The 20,608-nt window shown below is 41.0% G+C and overlaps 1 protein-coding gene across 4 annotated transcripts in view; it reads left to right on the plus strand.

The window, feature by feature from the left end:
• LOC126989184 (uncharacterized) overlaps positions 1-6,239 on the plus strand; it is a 20,153-nt gene extending 13,914 nt beyond the window's left edge. For 2 of the 4 annotated variants that reach the window (XR_007742994.1, XM_050847735.1), the window contains exons 2-7: positions 954-1,087; positions 1,940-1,981; positions 2,175-2,258; positions 3,259-3,489; positions 4,751-4,810; positions 6,054-6,239. Coding sequence is in view for 1 of the 4 variants with exons in the window: in XM_050847735.1 (XP_050703692.1) it covers positions 954-1,087; positions 1,940-1,981; positions 2,175-2,258; positions 3,259-3,489; positions 4,751-4,810; positions 6,054-6,115 (613 nt within the window). In the remaining 3 variants the exon portion in view is untranslated. Of the gene's footprint in view, positions 1-953; positions 1,088-1,939; positions 2,259-3,258; positions 3,490-4,750; positions 4,811-6,053 lie in introns of all 4 variants that reach the window. The other 2 variants (XR_007742993.1, XR_007742992.1) reach the window with 2 other exon arrangements.
• Positions 6,240-20,608: the final 14,369 nt, after the last annotated feature.

The following is a 20,608-nucleotide window of genomic DNA, read 5'->3' on the forward strand; positions in this document are numbered from 1 at the left end:
GAGATATGGCTGCAATTCATTCAGTATTATCAAAATCTGAAAGAAGCTGCACATTACTTGATGCATAGTCAGAAGTAAATTATTATGTGACATTGACTCATATTCATATGCCGAAGTACTGTTAGATGACACCGTCTTATTACTGAGCTAATTCACAAGAGGCCTCCTCGATCCTTACTCAGATACATTCTAACTACTGGGGCCTTTCATCAAGGTTTGCTAAGGACAGGTATATATTTGGCAATACAAAATTAGTCAGTATTTTTTTTTTTTTTTTTTCAGATTGATGATTTCATTTAAACCCAACATATACAGGTATACTTGAAGTTGCCTTGGACTAAATACATTATGATAATGGGAAGACAAAACATAAATATTTCACTAGCAAAGGAAAGAGCAGTCTGTTTAAATTTGCCCTGCATTGCATCATAAATGTTTTGAAAACAATCTATATGTAAAATATGTTTGTTTTTTCAGTTTGCTTCAAATTAAATTTTGTAAGGGGTACCAAAGTCAAACATATCCATTCATTATAAACAGGTATTGCATTGCAGCCAATATTATTTTCATATTAACCCTTAGAAGACAACGGTGTTTGAGGAGTACCTAGCTCCCCAAAAATTAATGGTCTATACTTTATACATATAGTCATTGCCGACCTTAGGACCGTAGCATAAATATATATATATATATATATATATATAGTTACTCTGCATAATACGTAGATATTTTTTTGTATCGTCTACTATAGATCCTACCGCAATCTCTAAGTGTTGTTATATTTCTGCCATTCAAAACTGACTGACTGAATTTAGGACTGTCTATGTATATTTCCACTGCTGTCTAAGGGTTAAAAATTATATAAATTTTTAAGGTCTGTTGCTTTCTTTCATTACATTACATTTTGTATTGATTAACAATAATTAGTTAAAATTACCATGTTTTTACTGCAGGTGCCTCCAGTGGGTGAAAGCCTTGAAAATTGGCTTTCAAAAGCATACTCAAGCCATCTGTTGTGACCACTTTGATGGGGTTCATTTTGGCAGCAAGGGCCAGCTGCTGCCGACTGCAACCCCATGTCACACAGGTAAGACGAAGTTATGCATGCTCCTTATTTATGACTTTCTTAATCTCTCTCTCTCTCTCTCTCTCTCTCTCTCTCTCTCTCTCTCTCTCTCTCTCTCTCTCTCTCTCTCTCTCTCTCTCTCTCTCTCTCTCTCTCTCTCTCTCTCTCTCTCTCTCTCTCTCTCTCTCTCTCTCTCTCTCTCTCTCTCTCTCTCTCTCTCTCTCTCTCTCTCTCTCTCTCTCTCTCTCTCTCTCTCTCTCTCTCTCTCTCTCTCTCTCTCTCTCTCTCTCTCTCTCTCTCTCTCTCTCTCTCTCTCTCTCTCTCTCTCTCTCTCTCTCTCTCTCTCTCTCTCTCTCTCTCTCTCTCTCTCTCTCTCTCTCTCTCTCTCTCTCTCTCTCTCTCTCTCTCTCTCTCTCTCTCTCTCTCTCTCTCTCTCTCTCTCTCTCTCTCTCTCTCTCTCTCTCTCTCTCTCTCTCTCTCTCTCTCTCTCTCTCTCTCTCTCTCTCTCTCTCTCTCTCTCTCTCTCTCTCTCTCTCTCTCTCTCTCTCTCTCTCTCTCTCTCTCTCTCTCTCTCTCTCTCTCTCTCTCTCTCTCTCTCTCTCTCTCTCTCTCTCTCTCTCTCTCTCTCTCTCTCTCTCTCTCTCTCTCTCTCTCTCTCTCTCTCTCTCTCTCTCTCTCTCTCTCTCTCTCTCTCTCTCTCTCTCTCTCTCTCTCTCTCTCTCTCTCTCTCTCTCTCTCTCTCTCTCTCTCTCTCTCTCTCTCTCTCTCTCTCTCTCTCTCTCTCTCTCTCTCTCTCTCTCTCTCTCTCATGTGTGTGTGTGTGTGTGTGTTTGTTAGTAAATGTAATACTTATACCCATTATCTATTTTGCAGACGGCCATGAGGAACAACCACCCACTGGGTTCCCGGTTAATAGTCAGCATTTTCTTGTGTACCAAATGCAATGCATGAGTTGGTATAATAGACTAATAGTGAAAGAAACCTTGATGCACTGAACAAAAGTTAGATTTCCACACTTGATGGGTTGAGTGTATTCACCTGACAGATAAGAACAAATAGTTGTTTTGTAATCATTATCACTTACTTTTGATTGATTTGCTTACCTCAGCATCATCCCACAATGCAGCCGCCATTGACTTGGAGCCAATGGAGTTGGAACTCTCCTCTACACAGATTGTGCTGCCACATTATGGTTAGTGAAAATTAATTATGATAATTACTTTACATTGTAATAAGCCATTAATATTTTGCCATGCTCATTATTATTGTTGTTGTTTTACTTTATCTTCATACTTTGGTGAGTTTCAAGTTTGCAATTTAACATTGTCTGTGTCACTGACATCCTTTACTTCATGTTTTTTCCTGGTAATCTTGCATTATGATGAATCACTCATTCTGATGTTGGCCGCCAATGCTTCCAACACAAATTGGTGCCATACAAGTGGTTGGTGACCATAAGTATCTCAGCAACCTGGCTACATCCATGCCATTCCTATCACGGTGCATGGAGCAAGCTTCACATAACTTTCAGACAGAGACAGCTCAATTATCGTTTTATTTCAGATTCAGTGTTTTGCTCAGTCTTTTAGGTGCAGTGTTAATATTACTAGTGGTAGTATTAATACAATTAATGTATTAATTTTCATTGATTTATCAATATTTATATTAATATATCATTAGTGTTTAAAATTTCTAATACTAATAGTAACATAAACAAAAATATCATAACTATATTTAGCTATACTCATTTATTATTATTGCTTTTCTTATTATTAATCCCTTCAGTGTCCTAGTACTTTAAATCTAGTGCTTTTCCGTCTAGCAGCCAAAGTTGTGGCCTTTGTGAATGTGTATGTCCTAAGTGTTCATTGGTGTAACTAGCTATACATCAGCAAAATCTGCATCTCTCTCCCTTCTCACCCAGTTGTCCCCATATGTACATCCTTTCAGTATCCAAATAATTTCAATATACCTCTTCTAATCACTTAACTAATGAAGTCAGTTTATATCATACCCCATAACTCTTCCTTCATCATCATAACATCACCTGGCCTCTTAATTCCCGGGTACACCAACAAACCCACTTGGCAATTCTCATCTCTGTATTTTACCATGTGGACATACTCTTCTGTTTCCTTCCATGTTTCGCTGTCGAATATTATTCCACGTCTTACAAAACCACATCCCAACAGATCTAAACACAGGTTTCGGTAACACCCAAGAGAATGTGGCAGCCCAAGAGGAGAGTCCAAGAAAGAGGCCACGGGTGGAGTTAAATAGAACTCAGCCACCCCCTGAGGAATGTGGAAGTATCCAACCCCACCTGCTCAGTGTCCCCCAAGCCACACATGAAAATGAACTGCAGCCTGACCCTGACGAGTGTGCTCCCCATTGCACTGCACCAGCTCCATGTGCTGATTTTGGTATGAATACTATTAGTTTTTATTGATTGTTGTGTTATTAATCTAATTATGACTCCACAAAATCATGCAAGAGCAGCACACCATCATGCTCCTCTGAAGCAGAGGGAGAGGGAATAACTCCTCTGCTTTGATGAAAAAGCTGTGAAACAGACCACCACAGCATTGCAACAAAATCATTACAAACAGTACTTTCTCACTGAATGTTTGGTTGCTTCAAGGAAATTGCAGCTATTAATGAAATGCGATTGATAGTTTGAATCAGCATTTGAGCGTGGACCATCCTACCTTGTGGATGATATTTCACCATCATATAAATTTATACTCATCACATTAGGCATGCATATGTCCACATCATTTTACACAAACAAAAGGAAAGAAATTAAATTCCCTCACTTATTTAACTTAGGCATCCCGGGAGAGTTGTAGAATTCCTTCATATAACTACTAATTTATGTATCCTGAAATGATTTGATATTGATTGTCATAGCTTTTATTTATTTATTTTTTTATTTATTTATTTATTTATTTTTTATCACAGAACCATGTTATTTTGTATATAATACATTTGTCCTTTACAGTCTTTGATGGTGCATCCTTTCAGGCTGTCAAGTTTAGTAGCTACTCATGAGACGTATTTCGTAATAATCATTAATTTCCAGATGCTTTGCATTAAAAAAGTGTCATGAAACCTGCATAAAAATAATCAGCTATAGTCAACCCTTGCTTTAAAGAACCAATTTGGAGGAGGGTGATGTTATATCCAAAATCTTTAACATCTGAAGCATCCAATTTTTTGTGTATAACAAACCTTGTCTATTATGTGAACCTAAAAGTTCCCTGTTTCCCTATATAACAATTCTTTCCTTGTATGTGATGCTTAATCCTGACATGCATCTCCATTATCAGCAGGAAGAGTAATTATAAGAATAACTGTACATATAGCAGATAGCAATGCTGATTTAGAGAGAAAGTTGATGCTAATAGCCTTACTTTTAGTAGTCCTGCCCGCTAAAATGACAAAAAAAGACAATAATACATCATCAGCATCATCATCGTTTAACGTAACAATGATGCACATTAAAACAATGTACATATAGCCCAATGAGTGAAGGGGATCATTTACCTCAACAGAGACTCACGCCAAGTCTGGTAGTCCTTCTCTAAGTTCTGTGCCAAAATTTATGACGCCAAGTATAATAATTAATTTTGGTGACCATTTGCATCCATTTTTCACTGTGATTAAGAAATTGCCTCTCAACAGGGTGTGAAACTGAAGGGGTTGGAGGAAACCCGACTCGGCCATCAAGCTCACCAAAATACAGTAAGCAACCTCTTGTGCTCAGTGATAATTTATCCTCTAGTTACTGTTCAGTGTTGTTATGACCACATTTAATGTGTTGGAAACATTACAGCTTAACAATATACCTCACATCCCTGCATACAAATTGAGTTCAGTATTTAACTGTTACACCAGTACATATCTTAAGAAAATATATGTAAAAAGGTTGATATTTTGAATGACATTTAAACTGTTTATTATATTCTTATGGCAGTAGTGAGTGATCAGAACATAGGTCTTATGTTCTTGATAGCATAGGTTCAAATTTTGCCATAGGCTGGCAATTGATAGTAACAGTAGTGTCCACAAATACCTGCCTGTTTCTTGTTTATCCTGTTCCACTTTAAACCATGACTGGTCAAGCTTTGAAGAGGTAGCATAACCCTGAAGTGCCACTAACAAACATTTGTCCATGCTACTGATGTGATCATGTTTACCATTCACTCCCAAACATGGCAGCACCCTAGAAATGAGGTCAATATCCCTGCTATTTAATATCCCATCTTTAATCACATACTCAGGCTTTTCCTTGTATTATGAAACCAAAAAATGTGATTCTTCATACGTTATTCTTAAAGGGATAGTCGTGAGTATCAGGGAAATGGGAGCTACAAGGAACAGTATTATTCTCTAAACTTAATGTATGCATGGGAGACATGAGGCTGAACCATTCCACATCACCCACATTACACTGGATGGACATGTGGAAGAGCTGGGATAATAATTGAATTATGATCTATGCAAGTGTTCAAATGGTTTTAATAAGTAATAAGGATTAGTTTGTTGGGTAAAGTGGCACATCCGGAGACCACCAGTTTAATGGATTATAATTGTGAAAAGGAAAGTTAGATAGCAGGCAGGATTTGGGTAGGACTAACATTGCAGAAACAGAGAATTTTTAGATTTTTAGTGTGGCACCATTTTGACGTATGTTTCAGTAGAGATTGAACACCAGAGATGTATATGGATAATCAGTGCTTGTAGATCTTGATATTATTTCTGTCAAGTCTCCAGTTGTACCCTCTCCCCCATCTGGAAATACTACTCTTGTCAGGTAATCTAACTAAAGCCTTTCCAGTCTAAGCTGGCGTGCAGATAAAATGTCATTGCTTGGATTCACTGTCCTAGCAATAATAATGCATTAACATGCTGATATTTTATTATTTAGAATTGTGAGAAGAGTGCTGTGAAATTTAACTTTTAATATTGGTGTATGCATTTTCAGAGACATCAAAACTGCAATTGTTAAAGAAGATGGTCTGCCGTCTGCGCCGGCAGGTGAGGTAGCTCAAAGCTCAGGCCATTACCACTCCTGGGCAGTTTTTGGCCAAAGCCAGCAATTTCCTAGATCCAAAAGTGGTGGATTTTTTCAAAGGACAGGTTCAACATGCTGCAAGATCTAAGCCTGGTAGGAGATATGGGGTACAAGAGGAGGTTTGCTCTGGCCTTGTACTATCAAAGTCAAAACTTATCGATTTCTCAGCACAGTATTTCATTTGCCTTCAGTTTCAACACTTCACTCATGGCTCAGGGTATTTCCCTAAATGTTGGCTGGAGCAAACAGACTCTGACAGCCCTGAAGAAAAGAGCACAGGCTTTGTCAAAAGAAGAGACACTTTGTGGGATTGCATTTGATGCCATGAGTATTAAAGAATCATTGCATTTTGACAAAGCCTCTGATTCTATCATAGGAAGGGAGGATTTCGGAGAGCATGGGAAGAGTTTGAAACCAGCAAATCATGCACTCGTGTTCATGGTTAAGGGCTTATTGAAAAAATGGAAACTTGTTTTAGGAAGTTTCTTTTTATTCAGGAGGATTAAAACTTGTAAAATCAGGGAACTGTATGAAACAGCAATAAAAGAAGTCAAGAACACGGGACACAGAGTTATGTTTACAGTTTGTGATCAAGAGGGAGTGCATCGTTCCTTGTTCCAGACTCTTGGCATGACAACTGAAAATCCTTCCTTTACAGTCGATGGTGAGAAGGTTCACTTTTTTTTTGATTCTCCACATCTTTTGAAAAGCCTGAGGAACACACTTCTCAAATATGATATTAAAATTGGAGAAAATAAAATTTCATGGGATCACATAAAAAAGTTTTTTGAAAAAGATCAGCAACTAAGTATTAGACTTGCTCCTAAATTGAGTAGCAAACATATGTGTGGTGAAGGCTTTTCAAAAATGCGTGTCAATCTTGCTGCCCAAGTGATGAGTCATATACTGTGGCGGCAGGAATTTTCGTTCATTCAACATCAGGAATGCTACCACAGAAAGCCATCTATACTGCAGAATTCATAGATAAGGCGGACATTTTGTTTGATTGTTTCAATAGTTCATCCATTTATAATTATAAAGATGCCCTTACTGCCATTACTTCAAATTCATGTCATATGAAAATCATAAAAGATACTAAAGATTACTTGTTGTCATTAAAGGTCTGTGCTCCACCTCATGTACGCATTCACTGTGTAAATGGCTGGCTCATCAACTTGACAGCACTTGATGCTCTGTGGCAAGATCTGCAGAGTTATCAAGTAAAGTACCTCCTCACTCGGCGATTAAATCAGGACTGTCTTGAAAATCTGTTTGCCAGACTGAGGGTTAGATTTGGGAACTGTGACCATCCCACTGCCTACAATTTTATGAAGGGCCTCAAGTCAGTAATGACCAATTATTATTCACAAGTTCCCCAGACAAGTAACTGTGAGGCGGATGAGTCATACTTCCTTGACGTAACCTCAAACTGTGATGCAGATTTGCCCCCTTCAGATACTGACTCGGACAATGAGGAGTCAGTAGCAAGCATGCCACCTGCTGAGGTCAATGCTTTGTTTTATGTAGTTGGCTGGACTTGTAAATTTTTTTTGAAAAAACATAACTGTCAACATTGCAGGGAGCATCTGTTGGATGTAAAACAACAACTTGACAACAGAAATTTATTTTGTTATTTTAAAGCCTTTTCTAACAATCCAGATATTCCATTTGGGGGACTCTCTGTGCCCAGTGATAGTGTTTTTAAACACTTTCATGAAGTTGAAGCCATTCTCCAGGCAACACTGTAGAAGGCAATGTTGGGCACTAGAGTCTCCCGAATGCTCTTGTCTAAATTAAATAGTCATGAATTTCTAAGTCCTCTGCACCTGTGTTCCACCCAGCTAACTGAAAACATTCACCTCATCTACATAAAATTAAGGATATACTACAAACTAAAATGGAGGAATAGGGAGCAGACCCATCCCAAAATGAAAAAAAATAGGAAATTAATTAAATTGCAGCATTAGTAATAATAATAATAATTAGGGATATAAATTTACTCATGATATTTATAAGTTTCTTTTACAACATAATATTTCAGACTTCAGGATTGATAGTGTGCATGATTGTAACAGAATGGTGTGCATGTACGCCAGCTGGGGATGGATTTTTGTGCCTTATGTTTTCTTCAAGTGATTTTTTTCTAGCTTAATGCATCAATGCTTTTTCATTGTCTATTGCAACATAATAATCATATATTGCCTGCTTTGCCTATCTCTGAAGCTGAAAATCTATCCTGCATGTGAGGTCTGCTCCCTAATTTCTTGCAGCATGTTGAACAAATGTTTTTGGTATTAATTGGTATAATAAATTTATTAATTGATTTTGATGTTATTTTGTTTTCAGAAATTATCACCATGCCACCACTCTTTGGATGTTTGCCATTATTTGGTGTTGCTTTTGTTATGCCAAGAAATTTTTTCCATATACTTTGCTAAATATTGCAAATAATGCACCATTGTTGGTTTTGCCTGCTATAAATCAGATCTTGTTCAGTTAACAAGCTTTGGATGTCTGCCACTTTCTTTCCAGTTGTAATGCAAGGAATTATTTATCTGCCCTGCCAGATATTGCATGTAACGCACCATTGCTGGTTTTGCCTGTTATAAATCAGATCTTGTTCATTTAACAAGCTTTGGATGTCTGCCACTTTCTTTCCAATTGTAATGCAAGGAATTATTTATCTGCCCTGCCAGATATTGCATGTAATGCACCATTGTTGGTTTTGCCTGTTATAAATCAGATCTTGTTCAGCTCACAAGCTTTGGATGTCTGCCACTTTCTTTCCAGTTGTAATGCAAGGAATTATTTATCTGCCCTGCCAGATATTGCATGTAACGCACCATTGTTGGTTTTGTCTGTTATAAATCAGATCTTGTTCAGCTCACAAGCTTTGGATGTCTGCCATTGTTTATTTCAGGTGTAATGCTTGGAAACTTTTGTTCTCTGCCCTGCCAAACAGTATGCAATGCTTTATTGTGGATTTTGCCTGTTATAATTTATCTTGTTCAGGTAACAAGCTTTTGGTGTCTGCCTTACCTCATATGTGCTGCAGTGACACCTGGCTGGGTTTCATGATGTGAAATACAGCATATAATTTCATTACATGGCTGGCATCATTGATGTGGCGTCCAGGAGTAATCGTGTTTGTACTATAGCATGTTATGATTTTTTCTGCTTTATATGATATAACCACATAGGTGTGTGTGTGTGTGTATATATATATATATATATATATATATATATATATATATATATATATATATATATATATATATATATATATATATATATATATATATATATATATATATATATATTTATTTATTTTTTATTTATTTTTTTATATATATATATTTATTTATTTATTATTTTTTTTTTGACAAAATATAATGCCAGTTGATATTCTTGACTAATGCCTTGTAAACCTTGTGAAAAATAATGCTTATTTTTGGGGGGAGACAGAGTGGTTTGTTGAATTGGCTAGTTCAAGGAGTTTCATTTCAAATGATTTTGAGACATCCAACTTTAATGTGTGCTAAAAAACAAATATTGTTTTACTGTTCCTGCAATAAATGCTACTTGTTTACTGATGTAGCCCTTGAAAAACAAATCACTCTCTGCCCTGTAATTTAGTATGTCACATACTGCAGCATAACTTTCCTGCTATTTTCTTACACTATTAGTTGCCGGTTTTTGTCTCATTTGCTTTCATCATAATATATGCCTCCACTGCATAGTTGTGCCTACTGAGCTTAATATCTTCAGGACACTGGCTGATGCCAAGGTCAGAGCTTGTGAGATCATACCGTGTCCTACATTCCATTTTTACTTCCATGCCCAGCTGTCTTCCAGGACCACCAAGCTATTGCATTCCATTTAAGACAACTCATGTGTTACCTTCTTGATATCCTCCATCATGTATGTCAGCATGTTTTATGATGCTTTTATATTGATGTGCCTTGCAACTTTTATACAGTTATTATTGCATGTAATACACCATAGTAGATTTTGCCTGTTATAAATCAGATCATGTTCTGTTAACAAGCTTTGGGTGTCTGCCATTGTTTATTTCAGTTGTAATGCTTAGCTTTTGTTATCTGCCCTGCCAAACAGTGCACAATGCTGCTTGCCATTATGTGGCAGTATGATATTTTTACTCAGCTAAGAGCATGTTTCAAAGGCATTGTAGTAATCATAGAATGTTGTATGCTTTGCTTGTATTTGAAGTTTGAAGCACTGGATATATTTGCTACACACACACACACACAATATATATCTATATATATCTATATATATATATATATATATATATATATATATATATATATATATATATATATATATATATATATATATATATATATATACTTAGAAAATGCTTTCTACACGTTATATTTTCCCAAAATAACAAATTGATATAGTGTAAATAATATTAATAAAACATAAGAGCAAATATATTTTTCTTTACCCCATTCGTAAATCATTTTACAATAATGAAATTAACAAATAAAGGCTGGATAGGGTGCTGTGGCAGGTACTTTAAAAATAGTAAAGCTACCCCTAAAAAATGACGTTTTTGGTGGGCTGCAATAGATGGCGCTACTTCCGCACGCCCGAGGAATTACCACATACCACTATCTCTTGGTATATAGTCTCTTTGGTGTAGACGCTGAGTCACTGCCCCGCTGACCGTCTCCCCAAGTTCCCACCATTTTGTCCTGCTTTCCGTTTCCATCACAGCTCCCGTTTCCATTATTTTATTATTTTATTTATTTATTGGAGTTACTGGATAATTCTTCATGTCCGATTCTTTTTCTTTTTTAGGTTGCTAATAAATATTTTTATTGTTATTAGACTATGATCGAGTAGTCGAGTACCCATATCACCGAGATATCCACTCACTGAGTAGTGATCTCTCTCTCTCTCTCTCTCTCTCTCTCTCTCTCTCTCTCTCTCTCTCTCTCTCTCTCTCTCTCTCTCTCTCTCTCTCTCTCTCTGAATGAAGCGAATATTTATTTTTTCGATAAAAAAATAGCATGTATAGTTATTATGGATGTACTCGATCATAGTCTAATAACAATAACAATATTTAGCAGCAACCTAAAAAAAAAATCGGACATGAATTATCAATAAATCCAATAAATAAAGCCGAGCAACTGGTACCGGTACCGAGCACTCTGGTACCGGTACCGTACCGTTTAGCTGGTACCGTTAGTACCGGTACTGGTACCGTTACCTGCCCACCCCTAGTAAACAGAGCAACGCTGCGGAGTCTGCCACGCCGCCCACGCCTCGATCCACGCCCACACAGTGCCCCCACGCCTCTACGCCCACACAGTGCCCCCACGCCTATACGCCCACACAGTGCCCCACGCCTCCACGCCCACACAGTGCCCCACGCCCCGCCCCCGCGCCCACACAGTGCCCCCACAATGTCCCCACGTCCACACACTGCCCCCACGCCTCCACGCCCACCCAGTGCCTCCACGCCTCCACGCCCACACAGTGCCCCCACGCCCACCCAGTGCCCCCACGCCTCCACGCCCATCCAGTGCGTATTACAAGGTTATCAATTTCAAGCTTTTTAGGGGAAGTTCAGGTGATGGGTCAGTAATATTCCAGAATCACACCCAAGCTTACCCATGTCAAGTTTACCTGTTTCAAGCTTTTTGTGGCTGAGGTGACAGCTTGGTATTATTCCAGAATCACACCCAAGCTTACCCATGTCAAGTTTACCTGATTCAAGCTTTTTGTGGCTGAGGTGACAGCTTGGTACTACTCCAGAATCACACCCAAGCTTACCCATGTCAAGTTTACCTGTTTCAAGCTTTTTGTGGCTGAGGTGACAGCTTGGTATCATTTCAGGGTTAATCTTAGGGAGCACCACTCCAAACCAATATTCGTAGTAAATTAGCACGTGAGAGAATTTTAATTATAATGCATTTTCGTTTACGTTTTACCTTGGGGAGGGGCCAGGGGGGCAAGCCTCATTAATTATAAAGTTGGGTGCTTGGATTTTCTAAGTCCATTGTTATTGTTTCACGAGTGCCTCTATGCACAGACTGAGCCTCGTACCTGCCTTGCAGTGCACCATACAAACTATATAGTTCCCAAGTCAGTACGCACATGGATCATTACAATTTCGGACATAAAACAGTCTTTATGATTTCTACGTTATTTTCTTCGCTATATTAAAGCACATAATGGCGCAAGTATTTGTATTTTATAATTTTAAAAGATTATATTCAGGATGTATAGCTATGCGGGCTGAATTGCGCAGGCAGCACCACGTAGGCATGTTTTCAGTCAGTTTTCATCGCGCCGCCATGATGGATGGACCAGAGTCTCACTCTCTCACTCAAAATATCATTGTATTTCACCTCTCGGTAAGTATTGACTGACTATTCAACCTCTTTATTGGTATGCATGTAGTTAGACAAAAGGACCGATTACTATCCAAAATTGAATGGAATAGTGACCCGGGCGTGTGACATATGTGCGTTTTGTGAATAGCGGTCGCATGAAGCTTGTCACGTGTCACAAACCAACCGGATATTGTTCGACGCGCGTACTCATAGTTTCAGTAAAATGGAGGCCAGGGTGTTACGTAGCAATCGTTAGGTCACTAACGGCTCATATATGACAGCTGTCACAAATCTGTTGCATTTTGTACCCCAAACTACTCGGTAACAATGATCTACCATCAGCTTACAAGAAGTGGATGGGTTAACTGTCAGTACTGTACCATATGTTTTTATGAAACATGACATTTCCCAAGAGTTGCTCAATTATACGGATTGGGGCGGCGGCGGTGGGGGATGGGGGGGTTCCATTACAGTGACCATCCAATTACGCACCTGACACTCGTCAATAGACCCGCTGCGGCGGCTGGTAGGTTATATTGGAATAAATTACAAGAGTATACGTTAGGGGCTTTCCTTACTTTAGACTAGGGAATTTTCCCTATATCTGATTTTTTTAGGGACATTTTGGAAGCCAATTTTTCAGTGATTTGTCCTTCCACCACCAAAACAACGGTTCCCTACAAGGATTGATGAAGCTAACTGATGGGTTAGGAATAGTTTTAGTACCGTGCCAGTATTTCAATCCATTCCCTACCTTACAAAACAACACTAGCTATTCATTTATCTTTTCTACAAATATTCAACAACCATGGAAACGCTTTCAAAATCCAATTCAAGGACTATTTATTATTGAAAATATGGGATAATATTGACAAAAGTGCAGCCTCCTGTGGCGGCGGCCGCGACGGTGGTGCAACCGGTGTTGCGAGAAATACCTCTTCGCAGAAAGAAGTCGCATATACATGTGGGTCGAGGTGGGCGAAGCCCCCCTCATCAGCAGGTCGTAAAGTTCGGTTGGAGTAGTTTAAATATATTTGACATGCGGCGTGGCCCGTCAGAAATTACGCAGCGCGGGTGGGGTGGGGGGGGCCACTATGCCCACCATCCAATGACATGCCTGACATTCGTCAACAGACCGAATGCTAGGTCATATTGTAACAGACTACAAGAGTATGCATTAGGAACTTTCCCTACTTTTGAGATTTTTCTAGGGAAATTTTGGAAGCCTATTTTCAGTGATTTGGGCTTCCCCCTCCAAAACCCCGGTTCCCCACAGGTCCCCAGGCTTGTCTTGGCAGGGTAGGGGGGCTGGGGTGTTGGAGGGGGTGGAGTGTACTTCTTTAGATTTACTGAGGTGACAGATAGGTAATATTACAGAATCACACCCAAGCTTACCCATGTCAAGTTTACCTGTTTCAAGCTTTTTGTGGCTGAGGTGACAGCTTGGTATTATTCCAGAATCACACCCAAGCTTACCCATGTCAAGTTTACCTGTTTCCGTTCACCGGTGATGAGGTTTCAGGCCCCGGTCCGCCGCCGCCGCAGCGCTCCACAGGGCCGCCAACATTACAACGCTAACATTAGCACCTAAAGTTGTCCTCAATCCTCACCAGGGTTGTTGATTTTTTTTAAATAAAAAAAATGGATTTTTTTTATTCAAATCAGATTTTTTTATCTAAGTTGATTTTATATATTTTTTTTATAAATGAAAATAATTAAATGAACGTAAACCTCAATATTGTCTACATTAGTTTAAAACACATGTTGAAGTAACCTGGCTGGCTGTTTGAGCCAGTCCTAAGACTGAGCAGCTGCAGCCAGCCAGCCAGCCAGCCATGGCCAGCACCACACCACAACTCTGTCTAGTCTCTTAACAGTCTAACCAGATCATGTCGTGTTTTGGTCATGTCCTCACTGAAATTGCTCAAAGAAAAATGACTGCAGCTTCAAATCAAAGTATCAGAAAAGACTGTGGATGATCTATGTGTGTATGTGAAGTAATTCTTTGAAAAATAGGAGAATATGTTTCAATTATTTCCTTTACTGCAACCCTGATCCTCACATTTGTAAAGTCATAGGATTTAGTGAATAAGTGAGTCTTCAGTTCTTTCTTAAAGATTGCCAGACTGCCACTGTTCTTAACCCGTAGAGTACCGTTGACGCGTCTCACGCGTTAAAAGCGATTTGCAATCATATTCCGTTGACGCGTCAGACGCGTTTGCAAATTACCGTAATTAATTGCAACTGAAAGGACGCTCCCGTGTGCATCTATACGCTCACATGGGTCAGAGCGTCGACTTGTGAGTCAGCCTAGCCTCTCCCAGGCCAATATGCCCCCAGGGGTGATGTCGACCCACATGGAAAGTGAATTTGGGCGTGTGACACAAACGAAATCAAGTCCGAAACAAAGTGACAGACTGTGGTGAGAGAAGTCCTTCATCAGCACATTGTCAGTAGACTGTCAGCACACTGTCAGCAGACTGTCAGCACATTATCAGTAGACTGACACCACGTCATCAGCACACTGTCACCCCGTCATCAGAACACCATCAGCACACTGTCAGCACGTCTTCAACCCCGTAACAGTCTGCCTGGTAAGCCATTTTTCGTGTATTTCCGGATATTTTCCTCGGCCAGTTTTCCGCCATGGTGCGGTTCGCACCTTTGGGCAGAGTTGCCTTTGTCCTTCTGTCTGGGGTGTGCGTGTCCTCAAAGTCGCCTTTCTCAACTCTTCTGCCCATGACCGGAAGATTACCAAAATGAGACGGCTTTTTCAACTTCCCAAAGTCAAAAACATGACATAGGGAGTTTGTTGATGAAGGTGGCGATAAAACAACAGTTTTTGCTAGTTTGTGTTTGTGGTTTATGAAGCCAGTGTGTTCATTTTGTAGTCTTTCTATAGTGAGGAAAGTGATCGGCTTAAATAGCTTGTTGAGCCGTGCGTCCTTGTTTAACCCCTTGACTGTGGATTTCCTACAATAAGACATCACCAAGCTACAGGAATGGAACAAAAGGTGGCTGCTACAATTCACTGAAGAAAAATGTAAAGTCATCCACCCTCGGAGGGGATATCCAGCATACCGATGCCACATGAGAAACATTCCATTATCCAACACAGAGGCAGAGAAAATCCTGGGAGTATATGTTGCCAGGCTAACAATGAAGGCCAAATCCGTGCCAATCACAGCCGATGGGTTACTTGTTATGTCTAATTCTCTCTCTCTCTCTCTCTCTCTCTCTCTCTCTCTCTCTCTCTCTCTCTCTCTCTCTCTCTCTCTCTCTCTCTCTCTCTCCGGGTGTTCTGCGTGGGTTTCAGAGTGATTCAAGTGTGTTGTGTTTCCGGTGTTTTTGCGTGTGATTTGGCTGCTTCTAAGTGTACTGCGTGTGTTTCAGTGTTTTGAGTGTGCTGTTTTGTTTCCGGTGTTTTTGCGTGTGATTTGGCTGTTTTTCGAGTGTTCTGCGTTTCGAGTGTGTTGTGTCTCCAGTGCTTTTGCGTGTGATTTGGCTGTTTATAGTGCTGCCTGTGGTTGCCTCTGTGATTTGTGTTTCCGGTGTTTTTGCGTGTGATCTGGCTGTTTCCGGGTGTTCTGCGTGGGTTTCAGAGTGATTCAAGTGTGTTGTGTTTCCGGTGTTTTTGCGTGTGATTTGGCTGCTTCTAAGTGTACTGCGTGTGTTTCAGTGTTTTGAGTGTGCTGTTTTGTGTCCGGTGTTTCTGCGTGTGATTTGGATGTTTTTCGAGTGTTCTGCGTTTCGAGTGTGTTGTGTTTCCAGTGCTCTTGCGTGTGATTTGGCTGTTTATAGTGCTCTGCGTGGGTTTCAGAGTGTTTTGAGTGTGCTGTTGTATTTCAGGTGTTTTTGCGAGTGACTTGAGGGTGTTTAGTCGTGCTTATGCTTGGGTTTCTGTGTGTTTCGTGTGTCCCGAGTGTGACTTTGTGTTCCCGAGTGTCTCACGCGTGATTTGGGTGTGTCGACAACCCACCCTTTGAATTCCCTGAGGATTCAATCTGCTCCTCCTCACTACACCTCACTCTTTAAATCCCCTAGAGAACTAACACTTCCTACACCCCTTTCCCTCACCTCACCTCAGCCCCCCCCACCCTCGCTCACCTCACATCCCTTTTGCTCCTCCTCATCCCCTAGAGGATTAGCCCTTCCTACTCCTCCCTCACCTCCACATATTTCTAAGCCCTCCCCCCCTCACTCACCCTACCTCACATCCTATTTACCCATCCCTTCACCCACCTTACCTCGCCTCTTTCTTAACCTTTCTTGTTCTCACACACCTCACTCACCTCACATCCCTTTCTACTCCTCCTCTCTCCCACTTACCTCCTTTCCCAAACTCCTTCTCACTCATCTCACCTATTTCCTAATCCTCCTTGATCTCACACACCTCACTCACCGCCTCCCTTTCCCCCTCTTTACTCACCTCACATCCCTTCCTACTCCTCCTCTCTCCCACCTCACCTATTTCCTAATCCTCCTTGATCTCACACACCTCACTCACCGCCTCTCTTTCCCCCTCTTTACTCACCTCACATCCCTTCCTACTCCTCCTCTCTCTCACCTCACCTATTTCCTAACCCTCCTTGATCTCACACACCTCACTCACCGCCTCTCTTTCCCCCTCTTTACTCACCTCACATCTCTTCCTACTCCTCCTCTCTCCCACCTCACCTATTTCCTAACCCTCCTTGATCTCACACACCTCCCACGCCTCTCTTCCCCTCTTACTCACCTCACATCCCTTCCTACTCCTCCTCTCTCCCACCTCACCTATTTCCTAACCCTCCTTGATCTCACACACCTCCCTTTCCCCCTCTTTACTCACCTCACATCCCTTCCTACTCCTCCTCTCTCTCACTTTTCCTCCATTACTAAACTACCTCTCACACACCTCACCCCCTTTCCTAATCCCCTTCACTTTGTGTTTTTATCTCTTTCATTTCAGCTAAGATGGCACCTAAGAAGTGCAGTACTTGTAACGGTAGCTTCTCAGCTCACTTTTTTACAGGGCGTTCTGCTGTCTGTCGACTGTGTCTGTCCAGGCAGCATCTCGAGACAAGACTGCAGGAGCAGGAAGAGAAGATGGAAGAAGGCCAGAATAAAATAATAGAGCTTTCTCTCACCAGGCAGCATCTCGAGACCAGACTGCAGGAGCAAGAAGAGAAGATGGAAGCAGGTCAGAATAAAATAATAGAGCTTTCTCACTGTTGCCTCCTTGCAGGAATTCATCCAGGCTAACGTTGCTGTGGTGCCAAACCCTTCTCCAACCGCCCCCTTGCCCTCAGCGGTACCGTCGACACCAGCGGACAACACCACGCAACGGGAGGATGCTAGTGGCACCGACCATGATGGCTTCACCGTCGTGAATGGAGGAGCCAAACCAGCCAGACAAGCGATTTATCCTGTTCATTGCTTCAACAGGTTTGCCATTCTGGAGGAGGAGGACGAGCAGGAGAGCACCTTCCTGGTGGGTGACTCCATGATTCGCCAGCAGGTCGTTGAGTTCTGCGGCAGAGTTCCTCGTCGAAGACGGAACTATTGCTATCCTGGTGCTGGGATCGACGACATAACTGCTGCTCTTGAGGAGATCTCCCCCCAGGCTACTAATGATTCACTGTTTGTTATCCACACAGGTACGAACAACGTCACCACGACCCGGTCTGAGGAACTCCTGGAGAAGTACCGTAGGCTCATCCAGCAGTATAAGACTAAATCCCCTAACATTTTGATTTCAGGAGTTCTACCACGGACTTGGGCGGAGAGCGACTTTTTCAGTAAGGCCTTCAGCCTAAACAACCGCTTACAGACTCTTTGCAGGGAGCTTGGCGTGGAGTTCCTAAACGCATGGGACAATTTCTATGGACAAAATGAACTTTTCCACAGGGACGGATTGCACCTTTCTCCCATCGGGGCAGCCAGACTCGGAAGGCTCCTCAACGAAACAGTGCGTGTCATCCGAGCAAAAAACGAGTCACGGCCACGTCCCTCCACCCGCCCGTGTAAATAGACGCCGTGCATCGCAACAAACCCGTAACCGTGATCCCTCAAGTACCACCACCTGTATTACCAAGCCTATAGATAAATTAAAAATCCTTAGTTTCAATGCGCGTAGCCTAAGAAACAAATTTGATGAACTGAGATGTCTTGCTTTAACAGAAAATTTTGACATAATTGCTATAACCGAAACATTTATCGACACCACAAATATTGATTTAAGTTCCGAATACAACATAGATGGCTACAGACTCTTCAACAAAGATCGTGTAAACCGTAGAGGCGGTGGCGTCGCCCTTTATGTCAAAAGCTATTTGCAACTCACCGACAAAACACCGGGAAACAGTAACGTTGAACATTTGTGCGTGCGAGTAAACATTGCAAAAGTCAATTTAAATATATCTGTCACCTCCAGACCTCCCGGGCAATCACTCGATGACGACCTTGAAATGTACAGCGTCTTAAGGCAGTCACTTAATAACAACGACTCACTGATATTAGGAGACTTTAACCTCCCCCATATCGACTGGGCGACACTGTCAGGTACAGAAGGCGAGTCACATAGAATGATCAATTTCTAGAAGAAAATTATCTAAGCCAAATGGTTTCTGAGCCAACTCGACAAAATAATATACTCGACCTTGTTATAACGACCCAAGATAACCTTGTCAGTAGTGTCACGGTAGGAGAACACCTCGGTTCTTGCGATCATAAATTAGTGCGCGTCGACATTAAAGCTCAATCATCAGTGACTGAAAATAAAGTAAAGGTGCCCAATTTCAAAAGAGCTAACTTCGTAGAAATCCGACAAAACTAACAGAAATACAACTATCAGATGACGGCAACGTAGAGGAAGCCTGGCTAAGCCTTAAAATCACTTACTCACTCAGCAGAACACATTCGTCCCCTTGTGCGAGAAGCGAATTAACACTAATAAAAAGCCCACCGTGGTTTAATAGCGAAATTAAACAATCAGTCAATGAGAGAAAATTGTTTTACAGGTTAAAGAAAGAACAAAGCACGCCTGAGAACATTAGACTCTATAATGATGCCAGGCGACGAGTAAAAGACTAGTAGGTCAGGCAAAGCGTAGATATGAAGAAAATATTGCAGCCAACTGTAAAATAACCCGAAATCTTTCTTCAGTTACATAAACAACAGAAAGGCGATCAAAGTGGTATTGGACCTTTAACAAACAGCGACGGTGCACTAGTGACTGACAGCCAACACATTGCAAACCTCTTAAACAATTACTTTTCCTCGGTGTTTAATACTAACAGTCTTCCTCTCGCTACCACCAACACCAGTACTATTGTAAATCTCGAGCATGCATTGCCTAATTTTGAAATAACAACTGATGAAGTCTTTAAAGCTCTCCATTCACTTAAAACAAATAAAAGTCCTGGACCTGACAAAGTATATCCAACTCTGCTGAAAGAAACGAAGAGCGAAATACTCTCCCTCACAACCGTATTCAATATGTCCTTGCGACAAGGCATCGTCCCTTCAGATTGGAAAAAGGCTAACGTGACACCGATTTTCAAGAAAGGAGACAAAAAAGTACCAGGTAATTACAGGCCCATTAGTCTAACTTCGGTTGTAGGTAAGCTACTTGAGGGCATAATTAGAGACAAAATTGTGAGTTACCTTGAAAGCCACTCATTGATTGGGGACTCACAACATGGCTTCCGAAACAAAAGATCCTGCCTATCAAACCTATTAACCTTTTATAACGACCTCTTCACTGTTTATGACGTAACCAAATCACTGGACGTAGTCTATCTTGATTTCCAGAAAGCGTTTGATAAAGTCCCGCATCATAAATTACTTTAAAAAATTAAAGCAAATAGGTATTGACGGTCAAGTAAACCAATGGATCGCGAATTGGTTGAGCAACAGACAACAAAGAGTAGTGATTGACGGATTTAACTCAGAGTGGGCGCCTGTCACTAGTGGCGTCCCTCAGGGCTCGGTCCTTGGCCCAGTGCTCTTCATTATTTACATCAACGACGTGGATGTTGGACTCAATAACCGCATTAGTAAATTTGCAGACGACACCACGATTGGTAACTCGGTTCTCACTGACGAAGACAGGCA

This window comes from Eriocheir sinensis, unplaced genomic scaffold (genome assembly GCF_024679095.1).
Source record: "Eriocheir sinensis breed Jianghai 21 unplaced genomic scaffold, ASM2467909v1 Scaffold109, whole genome shotgun sequence".
In the NCBI taxonomy this organism is placed as follows: Eukaryota; Metazoa; Arthropoda; class Malacostraca; order Decapoda; family Varunidae; genus Eriocheir; species Eriocheir sinensis.